An 11,637-nucleotide genomic window follows, 5' to 3' on the forward strand; every position below is an offset into this window, starting at 1 on the left:
GCGTGTTGAAGTCGAAGAAACTTTGTGTTTTTGTAAATTTAGAATAGTTCAACTACTTAACGATGTCACTCAACCTTCCTGTTTCTCGCATTTAAATCCGGCTTTTACATTTATAAGCCGATTTACATATTTTCGCCAATGTACTAATAACAAAATAATACCGTCAGAAAGTGCACAATTATTTCCCCCTTGAAATTAGAAACGAAAGGCTGTTTTTTTTCCTTTCAAAATACAGTATATTCGTTTTAAAATGACTTCTTTAAAGATACTAAAGTTTATTTTTGTGAAAACAATAAAAACAATGCTTGTGGTTATTTTCCACACAAAAAATGTGTTGTTCATTTACGTAACCCATAATGGTGTGACGCAGAAATTAATTGGGGATCTTTTTTTTTACATATATAAAGAGACGCATGGACATAAACAAAATCCAGTAAAGGTCTCTGGTGGTTTTAGGTGAGCGCCTGAGTCAACTTGCAATGAAGTCACGAGTTGCCTCACCCCCCCCACCACCTCCACGAGAGTGATTTTTTTATCCTTGACTTAGCAAGCGATGGTGCCCCACAGCGAACACAAAGAGCCCTCACACAAGCACGTGACCCCCCCTGGAAACACGACCTCTGCTCTAACTTTGGGCTGTCATCATCGTGCCATTAACAGTCACTAGCGGCAGTGTGTACAGCACACCGTATTTATTGCACACGCCAAGCAGTGTTTGTTTTAAAGTGTGTTCTCAGTTAATGCCATATTCTTCGTTTCTTAATGGCGCACACTCATAAATTCACTGAACCAAACGCACCCTACGTGCTAGGTACAGGGCAAGTGATGAAGCGCGGGCGATTGGAGTAACGCACGCCGGAGTGTTTTCGTGCAATCCTTTTCTATCACCGCCTCTCGGATTGCGGAAGTTTCCCAGCTCGCCGTGCCGTGGGACATTTGGGCCGAAAGCCACCTCAGCCCTTGGCCGCCAGGCAACCGTCTCCCTAGCACTGTGGGCAGAAACAAATCCGTGCCCGTGTTTCAAAGCACGGGCATAACAACAAGAAATAGAATCTGTGAAGAAAAAACACATCAACGCCGCTCCGTCGCCTTCGTCGTCCTTGATGGGACATTTATCAGGCTAATTATCTCTGCCAGTTTTCCTACAGTGCACACCGGTGTTGTAATGTTCTTTAAATAGCACTGCCTTGTGATTACCATGACTAGGCGAAAACCGTAAACGGTTTACTATGTAAAGCACACGTCATTGTTGTCCGATTCATTGCGAATGTAGAATTCACAGGGAATTCCAAAATCCTTCAATCAGCAGCACTACTGCAGCTGCTACTGGACATTGGTCACCATCACCACCACCACAAGCTATTCCACTGCGAGGAGATGACGAGATTGGCAGAATCCTGGACAAACGTAATCCTTCTGCGCTGTGTTCTTTACACTCCCTGAAATAAGGCGAGATCTTTTTGTTATACAGAATTGTCAACACATCGATTGCACGACTTGAATAGCACAGAAATGCAATGGCTATGAATCGGAGTGAACTCAAATGCGCTGATTGTTTTCGTCCATGGCTAATGGACCAAATAACGACTCGTAAGTGGTGGTTGTCGAACGTGTTTGCGCGTTTAAGGTGCAGACATCCGCTGCACTTTGAAAGTGAAGGAGATGGACAGGGTGGAGCTGAGGTCCGCGCAGGATGGACATCAAGAGAAGCCTCCACCAGGGAGGTAAGCGATCTCACGCCAGCCACTCGTCAGCACAACAAGCGTTCGAAGAACACTTCTGACTGCGGTGTAACAAATCGCCCGTATGGCACATGCAGGGCTTAATTTCAGGCCTGTCTGTCCGGGTCAGCGACTTGGAAAATGATCACGCACCCGACAGCACATCCAGTGAGGTATTGCCCTCGCTATGGCTGTGGCTACCAGTTATATGCCGACTATTCTTTACTCCCTGCGCTGGCTCCCTGTCAAGGACAGAATCGACTGTAAGATTATTCTCTTAACGTTTAAGGGGCCGTCCATAAATGACGTCACGCAACTCGGGGGGGGGGGGTGTCAGACATTTGTGACGATGTGTGACGAGGGGGGGGGTGAGAAATGTGACGTCACATCAAAATGCGCAACTTTAAAGAAATATAGACAACACGTTGTACTTAATTAAATAGACTTTTTAATAAATGTTTTCTCCTACAACATCAGTGCAGCGGCACATTAAATACGCACTACAATGACAATAGTTTAAAGCGATTTGAAGCATGTTTTATTTTTGGGGGGGAGGGGGGCAGAGCTTTGTGACGTCATATTTGAGGGGGGGGGGGGTCTGACTTTTTGTGACGCCGTGTGACGAGGGGGGGGGAGTCAAAAATCGTCCAAAATCGCGTGATGTCATTTATGGACGGCCCCTAAGGCCTTGAATGAGTTGGCTCGTAAATATCTTACCGATCTGCTGAAGTTGTATACTCCGCTGTGAAAACTTAGATCTGCTCATACTGGGTCTACTCATTATTCCAAAGACCAGACTGTGTTCTATGGGAGACAGAGATTTTTGCAGCCAAGCTCCGCGATTTTGGAATTACCTTCCACGGTCGATTAGGGAATCTCAGTCTGTTACACTTTTAAAATCGCGTCATAAAACTCACCTGTTTTTACTGCAAGCTTTCTCCATAACTTAAGCTTCATGCAAAGTGCTTTGAGGTCTTGTAATAATTGCGCTATACAAAACCGAGTTTATGATTATATTACCCTAGTCTATCAACAACGTTAAATATATAAATTGAGAAATTAAGTCGTGGGTAAATGTTAATTTGACCAGAACAGCAACAATGTAATATGGCATCCTGCTACATTTAAAAGTCCCAAAAACTCGGCCTTAGGTTGATGGCCATGTGTGCCTGCTCATAATCTGATTATTGGACTTCTGACAACCAACTTCTCTACCGTTGTGTAACAAACAAACAAAAATCTCCCACAATTATTGTTGCCTCGATTAACAGCACTAATAGGAGCTCTGAGGCAATTGCCCACAATGTGTTTTAAGTCACCTGATCTCTGGCAATTCACCAAATTCTCTTGCGCAACACGTCCCTTGGGCAGTTTCATGTGCACTCGTAAGATGTGGTCGTGGTACAGGTGTGCACAATTCACGGCTTTTGTCTTTCCTCTCTCTCTGTGCAGGGTAGGGCTTGAGCAGGAATCTAGGGGATCCGCCAGACCTGTGTCTGGGGCTATGCAGAAGTCCCCCACGAACACCTCCATCTCCATCAGGGTTATGATGAGGTACGATGTTTGTCTCTGTTATGTGAAGAGGTTGTGCTCACAACCGTCGTTTAATCCGATTTTACGTTTAGAAACACAATAGTCTGTAATGAAAGACCTTTGTATTATTAAGTGTTGATGTATAACGTGCTTGTCTGGAGATCAGGTTCTCAGCATAAACAGACTTTAAAAAGATAAAAAGTTAGAGAGAGAAAAAACCCAACTCATTCCTGGTTCGTTGCCAATACAATTCCACCTGTTGACAGCTCTTTTGGCTCAGCGGCTTCAGAACGTGACCTTCAATAACGTTAGCATTCGAGCGAAACTTTTTATGGCGTACGGTCTACTGCGCGCTGCATTGATGTAACAACACTTGCGCTTTCTGCAATCATCACGCACGGGCAAAAAAAACCTAAGCCCCTGCGTTAACGCCGATTGTATAGAGACCCGTGCAGCTCCAGCCTGAAGGAAGCAGAGCTCGGCTGCACGTCGGACGTGGTTGATGCTGGGAAAATGGACCTGGTATCGACACTACGGCCCCCGGATGGTCATTGCAGGAAGGCAATGCACAGCAGGCAAAGTGGAAACAAGTTCGCCTGGGAGCTGGACAACCACAAGCATCAAACAAATGCACGTGAAATGCCAACTCCGGTCACTCCTCACTCTGGGGGACAATCTCTGCGTAAAGAGGGAATTAATGAATAGCGCCGTGTGCGTATCACGTGCACATGCACAGTGCTTTTTGTCAATGCACGTGCTGGATGAGGGCCTTTCCAGGCCATGTAGGTCATGGGGGTTATATGACCATACTTCATCACGCTGGTCAGTGCAGGTTGCCGAATGTAGGGTGGTGGGGGGGGGGGGCATAGTACAGTACAATACATTTTACTTCACTGCCCTCTGCTGCCCCCCTTGTAGGCCCGCAGCCTGCAACAACCTCTATGGTGGTCACCCACGCCAAGCCTCCATTATAACGATACTATATTGGGAATTAACTAATTAATGAGGTCGGGGGTATTTTTAAACACGTCAGATAGTTAAACAGAAACAACCCATAAACCATTGCCTATAACAACCATACACGTACATGTGTTTTTTTGTCCAATGGCAGATATAACGTTTTTACACCGCAGTGAAAACATGGTGCAAACTGGAGACCGCGTGTTTATTCCCACAGGTGTGTCTGCCACCTATTCGCAGCGCATCACTGCCATTGCCTCCCCCGCTCTCCCGATCGCCGGCGGAGGGTAGCAGATCACTTCCCACGCTGGGGCTCTCCGATCCCCGCCCGGGGAGTCGGGCGCAGCTGCCCGATGTTCCGGCGTGGCTCAGGCCTCCTTCAACGCCGAAAAAATTCTTCTCACCCCTTCCCGAAATCCATTCCAAAGCTTACGCCGAAGCTAATTCATCCGCGGTTGGCATTCGGAGATTTTGCGACACACCTGAGGACTGTGTTACTCACAAGGATAGCGCCGATTTTGTGACTCCAAGGAAGAGCTACTTTCAGGGTGACGAAGTCAACGTCAGACGTTACAGAACATTCCCGTCTTTTTCTCAGACGCATCAACCTCGTCTGTGGTCATTCGTGCCGGCCCGTGTCCAGCACTTGAGGCCCACTGTCACACAAGCATTACTGCCAGGGAGAGACTTTGGTGTTCGTGTTACAGCGCACGGAAAGAACCACCTGAAGGATTTGGAACCTCGCCATGACGACGAAGGGATGAAGACGACTCCTAAATGCGCCAATGTTGAACACCGTGTGAGTGATTACAACGGGTCTAAAACGCTTGCGAATTATGTGAAAAACCGTGGTTATCAATTGAATCAAGATATGAGGAAAACATGCTTAAATAGCAGCGCGGTGAACGAGTTAGTGCCGATTGTACAGGCACTCCATAGCTCAAGTAAAGCCATAACTTCAGCAACAAAACACGAAGACACAGAGACATTGTCAGAACCACGCGATCCTAGCTCAAGGGAAAATGTTCAACATCGTAAACCTAATTGTTGTCTTAAGAATGACTCCGTACCTGTGGAAGATACGAGTGAAGTGTGTGAAAGCCATCAAACCCTGTGTTCACGAAAACAAGAGGTGGACACTGAACCTGTGAAAACAGAGTTAAATGCAGTGGTCATACTGGGAGTGAATTCGGCTGTGTCTGCAGGGATAAAAGTGGATGAGGTCAAGAAGAGAACTTACCTGTCATTGCACACTGACGATGTGAAAGCCACTGCAATGAACAGAAGTGTGTCAGTGAGGAACAGATCCCAGTGTCAGCCTGCAGCCATTCCCCCTGACTTCATAGCAAACACAGTGGACAAAAGTAAGCCTTCGAGTTACACGGCTGCTTTTTCCGGTCATCTGTTAGCAACTACAGAACGAGCAGTGCCAAAGGAACAATTATTCGTCGGCAAAAATAAGTCAAAAGAACCGACTCTGATCACGACGACGCATGTGCCCACTCCACTGCTGCGGTGCAGCTGCCAGCATTTCTGCCAGCATTGCTGCCACCCTACAGAAGCATCAGAGACAAGACAGGAGAGAGGAGCTGGTGTTACCAGTGGAGGGAATGACAGAGACAGTCTCGTTAATGCAGCAAATGAAGATGAAGCCAAGGTACCCCAGAAGCCAAAGTCATGTGCAGAAGTGGTAGGGAGTGAGGCGAGGCCAGGTAAGCAGGGTGGACCAAACGAAGAGGCAATTTATCCGCCTGGAATTCCGCTCATAAGAGTGTGGAAGACAGAGATTGAAGAGTCTTTGGTGAAAAATGCGGTCGATGTAAATACTTCCTCAACGAAAAATGCTCCAATGAGAAAGGGGCTCAAAAAGACGAATAGGGCAATTTCCTCGGGTGTGACAGTTGAAAAATCTCATAAAAAATATACAGTCAAGCATCTGAGAACTCCAATAAAATCTCCATGCCCATCATCACCTCAACACGGACGCATCAGCCCCAACATACTCGGCATTCCAAGGGAAGGGATATCCCAGGGCACGCAGGTGACCAAAGCTCGTTCTGCAAAGAAGCGTCTTGCTCGACACTCTGCACTGAAATTAAAGCTGCACGACGACAACACGAGGGCAGCTTTGAGCTCATTGAAACCCCACATTTTCTTGGAGAAACGTGGCCCGCCCTCCATGTCTGCCGGGGACTTTGCGAAGCTGAATTACGACGACCTGTTTTCCGAGTCTGCTCGAAAAGATGTGCAGACTCCGGCCATTTGGCAAATGTTCACAGGCGCCGTGTACGTTGCACGGCGGCAGACTCAGCCTTTGAAAGGTCCTGTTCGGCACCCCCGCTCTGTGTCTGCCGGACAACCCAAGTCACCGGCGAACGCTCGCCCACGTGGCCGAAATGTTAAGTTGCACGGCAATGAGGGCCGTGTCAAGAAGCTCAAGCCCAAGTTGGGGTTTCCTTCCAGACAAAAGGGGAGCCCAGCGCGAGCCGAGCAGAACCACGCGAGATCCAAAAGTGTAGACACCAATGGGGAGAATAGAAAATCAGGAGACGAGGGGAGAGAGGGCTCGCGAGAAAAATCACTTGTTGAGCGGGAGCTGCCTGCACAGGACAAACCACAGCCACTTGGCACTCTCAAGGAGGACACTTTAGAAAGTTGTAGAAATGATTTCACTGCACTCGCCTTACAGACGTTCAAGAGGGAACCGTTAATTGAAAAGCCAGAATGGCACACATCAGGTTCGCAAAGTGTTCCGGAGGCAGCGAGCCTCAGCGATGATGCCACACAGGATCAGACTATCACTTGGATCAAGGGAAACCGGCTGGGCAAGGGGGCCTTTGGAACTGTGAGCATCTCCATCCCCACTACCATTCCCTTTATTCGATACGTAAAGCTACCCAGAAAACAAATGTCTGCCTAATAGTTGGAACGTTTTACCATGTTATAAAATTTATTATTAAAAAGTAAAACTGATTGGCAAACTAAAAGCCAAAAGGCATGAGAAACTGTGAATTTAAACAGGTTTAAAACATCAAGGATTTACTTTTACACATTATTTGTATTCAAATGACATTAGATTAAAATTAAATAAAATTACAGTCCTGTTTTATAGGCGTTTTCATTGATCTCCAACAGGTGTTCCTCGGGCTGACAAACCAGGGCAAGCTGATTGCCGTTAAGGAGCTGGAGCTCAGAGATTCCCAAAGTGCGAACGGCAACCAAGGTGGACAAAAGCAGAGCGAGCTGCAGAAGCTGCAGGATGAGGTGGAGCTGCTCACCACCCTGCATCACCCCAATGTGGTCGAGTACCTGGGCACGGAGATGGAGGGAAACCGCTTCAGCATTTTCATGGAGTTTGTGCCAGGCGGCACGGTGGCGGAGACGGTCCGGGGGTTTGGGCCCCTCGGCGAATCCGTGTGCCGTAGCTACATCGCGCAAATGACCCGCGGGCTCGCCTACCTGCACGGCCACGGCGTGATGCACGGCGACGTCAAGGGGAGCAATGCGGTGATCACGCCCGCCGGTGTCGTGAAGCTCATCGACTTTGGCTGCGCTGAGCGGGTGGCGCTGGCACTCAGCTGCCACGAAAATGGGGGCCTGCACTCCGTGCACGGCACTGCCTATTGGATGGCTCCAGAGGTGATCAACGGCACAGGCTACGCGCGCAGGGCCGACGTCTGGAGCCTGGGCTGCACGCTGCACGAGATGGCTGTGGGTCGGCCACCCTTCGCCTACATGGCTCCCATGGCTGCTTTACTCCACATTGGCATAAGGAATGGGATTATGCCTGGTCTGCCTCAAGCTTTTTCCAAGGAGGCACAAGAATTTGTGGAGCAATGCTTCATCAGGTGAAGATGCGTGGTTCTCAGTTCCACACTCGCATTTGTGTAATGATGGTTATGAAAGTGTAGGTAACTGCAAACTCACCGGTCTAAATATTAAATCCTGAGTAACTGCTTTGTCTTCAATCAAGTATCTCAATGGAAGGAGAACCTTCTCAAGTTACCTTACCATATTAAAATCCAATCTACAGTACATAAATTATGAATTTTATATCAGCTCGACCGAGGCTATTTTATTATTTTGAATCAAAAGTTCCATTGCGCATGCAGGAAAATGTCATGTTGAAGGACAATGTTATGTGTTCCATTTAGCGATACAATAAAAGTGATGAGGGTAACATCTTTGGCTGATTTCAGGGACAAGCTGAAGAGGCCATCCTCCCAGGAGCTTTTGAGTCACCCCTTCATCTGTGAGGAGCCGTGTGCCCGGTGAAACAATGGAACGTCAATGTATCTTCGTATCGCCTGTACTCTTCACACAGAGCATCATTGAAGACACAACAGCGTAGTCGTCGGCATAAACTCAACTGCACTGTTACTGGTAGGAACCTCCTGGTTACACCAGCCCACAGGGGATTATTGTGTCTGTCCGTCGTGCATCAAAAAATGGGAGGGGTGGGGCTGGGTGGAGAGGGGAGGGTGGGGAGGGGCTGGGTGGGGAGGGTGGGGCTGGGTGGGGAGTGGGAGGGGTGGGGCTGGGTGGGGAGGGGCTGGTCACCCCGTGGTGCCCTTATACAACTCAACGTTTAACCTACTCACGCCGGCTTGTGCCCGCCCTCAGTCGGGCATATTTGCGGAATACACCACGCCGCCGTTGACCCTGGCCATTGACCGAGCAACCCAACGTTCCTGCCAGCTCCCTCCACAGGAATGTGTTTATCTTCTTGGTTCTTTCGGTAAAGTCACGTAGAAGGGAAGTAATAAAATAATAAAAATAAAACATAATAAAATAATTCTCACGACGTTTCGGCCACAATGCAAGCAGCCGTCCTCAGGTGAAGAATGAAACACCACCAAGCCTGGAGCGTATATTTAAGCTGGGTTGGAGGGGGGGAGGTGGGAAGAAGAGCGCCTTGACAAAATAATTTGCATATCAAGAGGAATTTAGCATATGGAAAATGCGTAGGTGGGCGCGGGGGTTTCAAATTAATATTATGCCCGTGCATTATGCAGGATTAGCAGCATCAAAGGGAGGGGGAAGCATTAACCAAGGAAAGGAATGTTAATAGTATGTAGTTGCAGTTACTAAACAACCACGTAGAAAACTAAAGTATAAACTACATAAACAACTAAAGTATAAACTACATAGCATCATCAGTATACTTACTATACTCTACAATAAGCTGAGTTACTAACAGTAAGTCATACATTACAATTCTACGTCGTAAAAATTATATAATATGCTTCCATCTAAACTTTATTCTCTTACATCACACGAGTCTACACCATACTATATACTGCCATAGACAAACCCAACATTAAATTATATACTGTATTGCTATAAACCACCTTATACATTTTAATATAACACTATGTATTATTCTACCCACCCTAATGTGTATCACACTGCTATATATATAATCACACTTATCTTTGAGTACAACAATGTCCACATCGGATTGGGAACATGTAGATAAAATGACTGCCTCTTCAGCTGCCGCTATGTCGACCAAATGTAAGGACAACTTGATTTCCAAATCCAAGCGCCTCTCAAACAAGAAACCGGACCCACACATTGAAAAGCTAGATGTTAACAATGTCGTAATTAATCGCAGTAACAGTTCTATTTCTGAAGGTCTGAAATCCGTTTTAACCAAAGGACTAAACTTTGCAGTCACACCTAGACACATACCAGTTAATGATATAATTGCTAGAGTAGATGTAGCTCTCAAGGGCCTGAGTCACATCGCTGCAGACGTAGCAAGATCTGAAATCTCTGCAACCCTCAAAAACGCTAAGATGCCAGCTAGCAACATCAGCAAAGATGAGCGTTTTGAATAAGCTCAATTAAAAAAGAGGGATGACATTGTCATCCTCTCAGCCGACAAAGGCAATGCCACTGTCATCATGGACAAAACAGAATACAACAACAAAATCCAAGAACTACTCAACGATGGCAGCTATACAAAAATAAAAAGAGACCCCACCAACAGCCTCGTCTCTAAAACCAAGCAAATCATTTCTGATTCAACCGCATTAATTGATCAGACCAAACAGTTCTCGTTGAAACCTTCTGCAGCCAGGCCACCAAGATTATACGGCTTGCCAAAGATATGTAATAATTCTCCGGAGACGGATTCGGAATCGGTCTTCTTTATTTTCACTTCACGGTACACTTGTTCCCACACGCTCCGTTGCTGGCAGACAACGGAGAGCGGCAGACTCCCACAACTCCCACCGCGCACGTGGCACCCGGAGCCCCGTTCGCGCGTGGCTCTCACCCCGTTCAGTTCCCCGTCTCCTCTCGATCATCCCTCTCTCCTCCCTCTTAATCCCTTCGTCACGTGGTCCCCCCAGCCAATCCTCCATGGGCAATCTCGACCGTTCTCGATGGTTCCCTGTCACTCCCGGGACCACGCCTCTTATCCGGATCCCCATTAGCTGGGGCCCCAATGGCTGGGCCAATCACCCCTGATGACATGCCGTGATCACGCCCGCCCCACGCTCCCTATCTCGACCCTTATTGGCTACAAGCAGGACCGGCAAGCCAATCCCCCACGTGAACCCACTATAGCTGTTATTACAGATACACAAAGAAGATACACCTCTTCGTCCCATTGTCTCTACTATCAACTCCCCCACCTATAAATTGGCTCGTTTTTTGTCTGAAATCATACGGCCTTTCACTGGAAAAACCACCTCTGCGGTACTAAACTCTACTGACCTGGTATCGACAATCAAGGGGATTGCCCTGTCCCCAGACGACCTGCTTGTCAGTTTTGATGTGGTTTCCTTATTCACCAAAGTTCCTGTACCTGACACCATCGCAATCATTGAAGACTTGGTTCATCAAGGACTGAATGCTGGGGTACCCCCCCCCCCCCCCTGGTGAGACACTGCTTAACCAATACATACTTCACCTGGAATGGAACGTTCTACAAGCAAACTGAGGGCACCCCAATGGGCTCCCCCCTATCTCCGGTTGTAGCCAACATCTTCATGGAGAAATTTGAGACTGACGCCAGCCAGACCTTATGAAAGAGGTACGTAGTAGACACTTTTGTCATCTGGCCACATGGCCGGCCTGCTCTAGACCAATTTATCGACCACATCAATTACATACACCCAGCCATCAGATTCACCATGGAAGTCGAAAAAGATGGCAAGCTACCCTTTTTGGATGTCCTAATTAAAAGGAGACCTGATGGTTCAATGAGCCACTCTGTCTACAGGAAAGCCACCCATACGGATGCTTACCTAAAACCGGATTCCCACCACCATCCATCCCAGAAGAATTCCCTCATCAAGACTCTATACCATAGAGCTCAATGCATCTCCGACCAGGAATACATTGCCAGTGAACTCAAACACGTACGCCAAGCTCTTAAGGCTAATGGCTACTCCGACTACACAATCCGCAA

General features: G+C 47.5%; 1 protein-coding gene and 1 long non-coding RNA gene across 2 annotated transcripts; both read left to right on the forward strand.

Annotated features, from left to right (window-relative positions):
• Positions 1-1,282: 1,282 nt before the first annotated feature.
• Positions 1,283-3,275, forward strand: LOC144717498 (uncharacterized). The gene is made up of 3 exons (XR_013585118.1): positions 1,283-1,407; positions 1,628-1,724; positions 3,174-3,275. It is a non-coding gene; the product is annotated as an uncharacterized LOC144717498 (long non-coding RNA).
• Positions 3,276-4,374: 1,099 nt separating this feature from the next.
• LOC144717489 (uncharacterized) lies at positions 4,375-8,579 on the forward strand. Its single transcript, XM_078592862.1, has 3 exons — positions 4,375-7,059; positions 7,350-8,062; positions 8,414-8,579. Exons 1-3 carry the CDS (start codon positions 4,975-4,977, stop codon positions 8,487-8,489), a joined length of 2,874 nt encoding a protein of 957 aa, XP_078448988.1. The 5' UTR covers positions 4,375-4,974; the 3' UTR covers positions 8,490-8,579.
• Positions 8,580-11,637: the final 3,058 nt, after the last annotated feature.

Source organism: Lampetra planeri, chromosome 1 (assembly GCF_965212315.1).
Source record: "Lampetra planeri chromosome 1, kcLamPlan1.2.h2, whole genome shotgun sequence".
NCBI classification, from domain to species: Eukaryota; Metazoa; Chordata; class Hyperoartia; order Petromyzontiformes; family Petromyzontidae; genus Lampetra; species Lampetra planeri.

Excerpts from the sequence above, each read along its gene's own strand:
- LOC144717489 (XM_078592862.1), top strand. The coding sequence starts at position 4,975 with ATGAAGACGACTCCTAAATGCGCCAATGTTGAACACCGTGTGAGTGAT. Across the intron at positions 7,060-7,349 it reads GCAAGGGGGCCTTTGGAACT|GTGTTCCTCGGGCTGACAAA; the intron begins GTGAGCATCTCC and ends GATCTCCAACAG. Across the intron at positions 8,063-8,413 it reads GTGGAGCAATGCTTCATCAG|GGACAAGCTGAAGAGGCCAT; the intron begins GTGAAGATGCGT and ends GGCTGATTTCAG.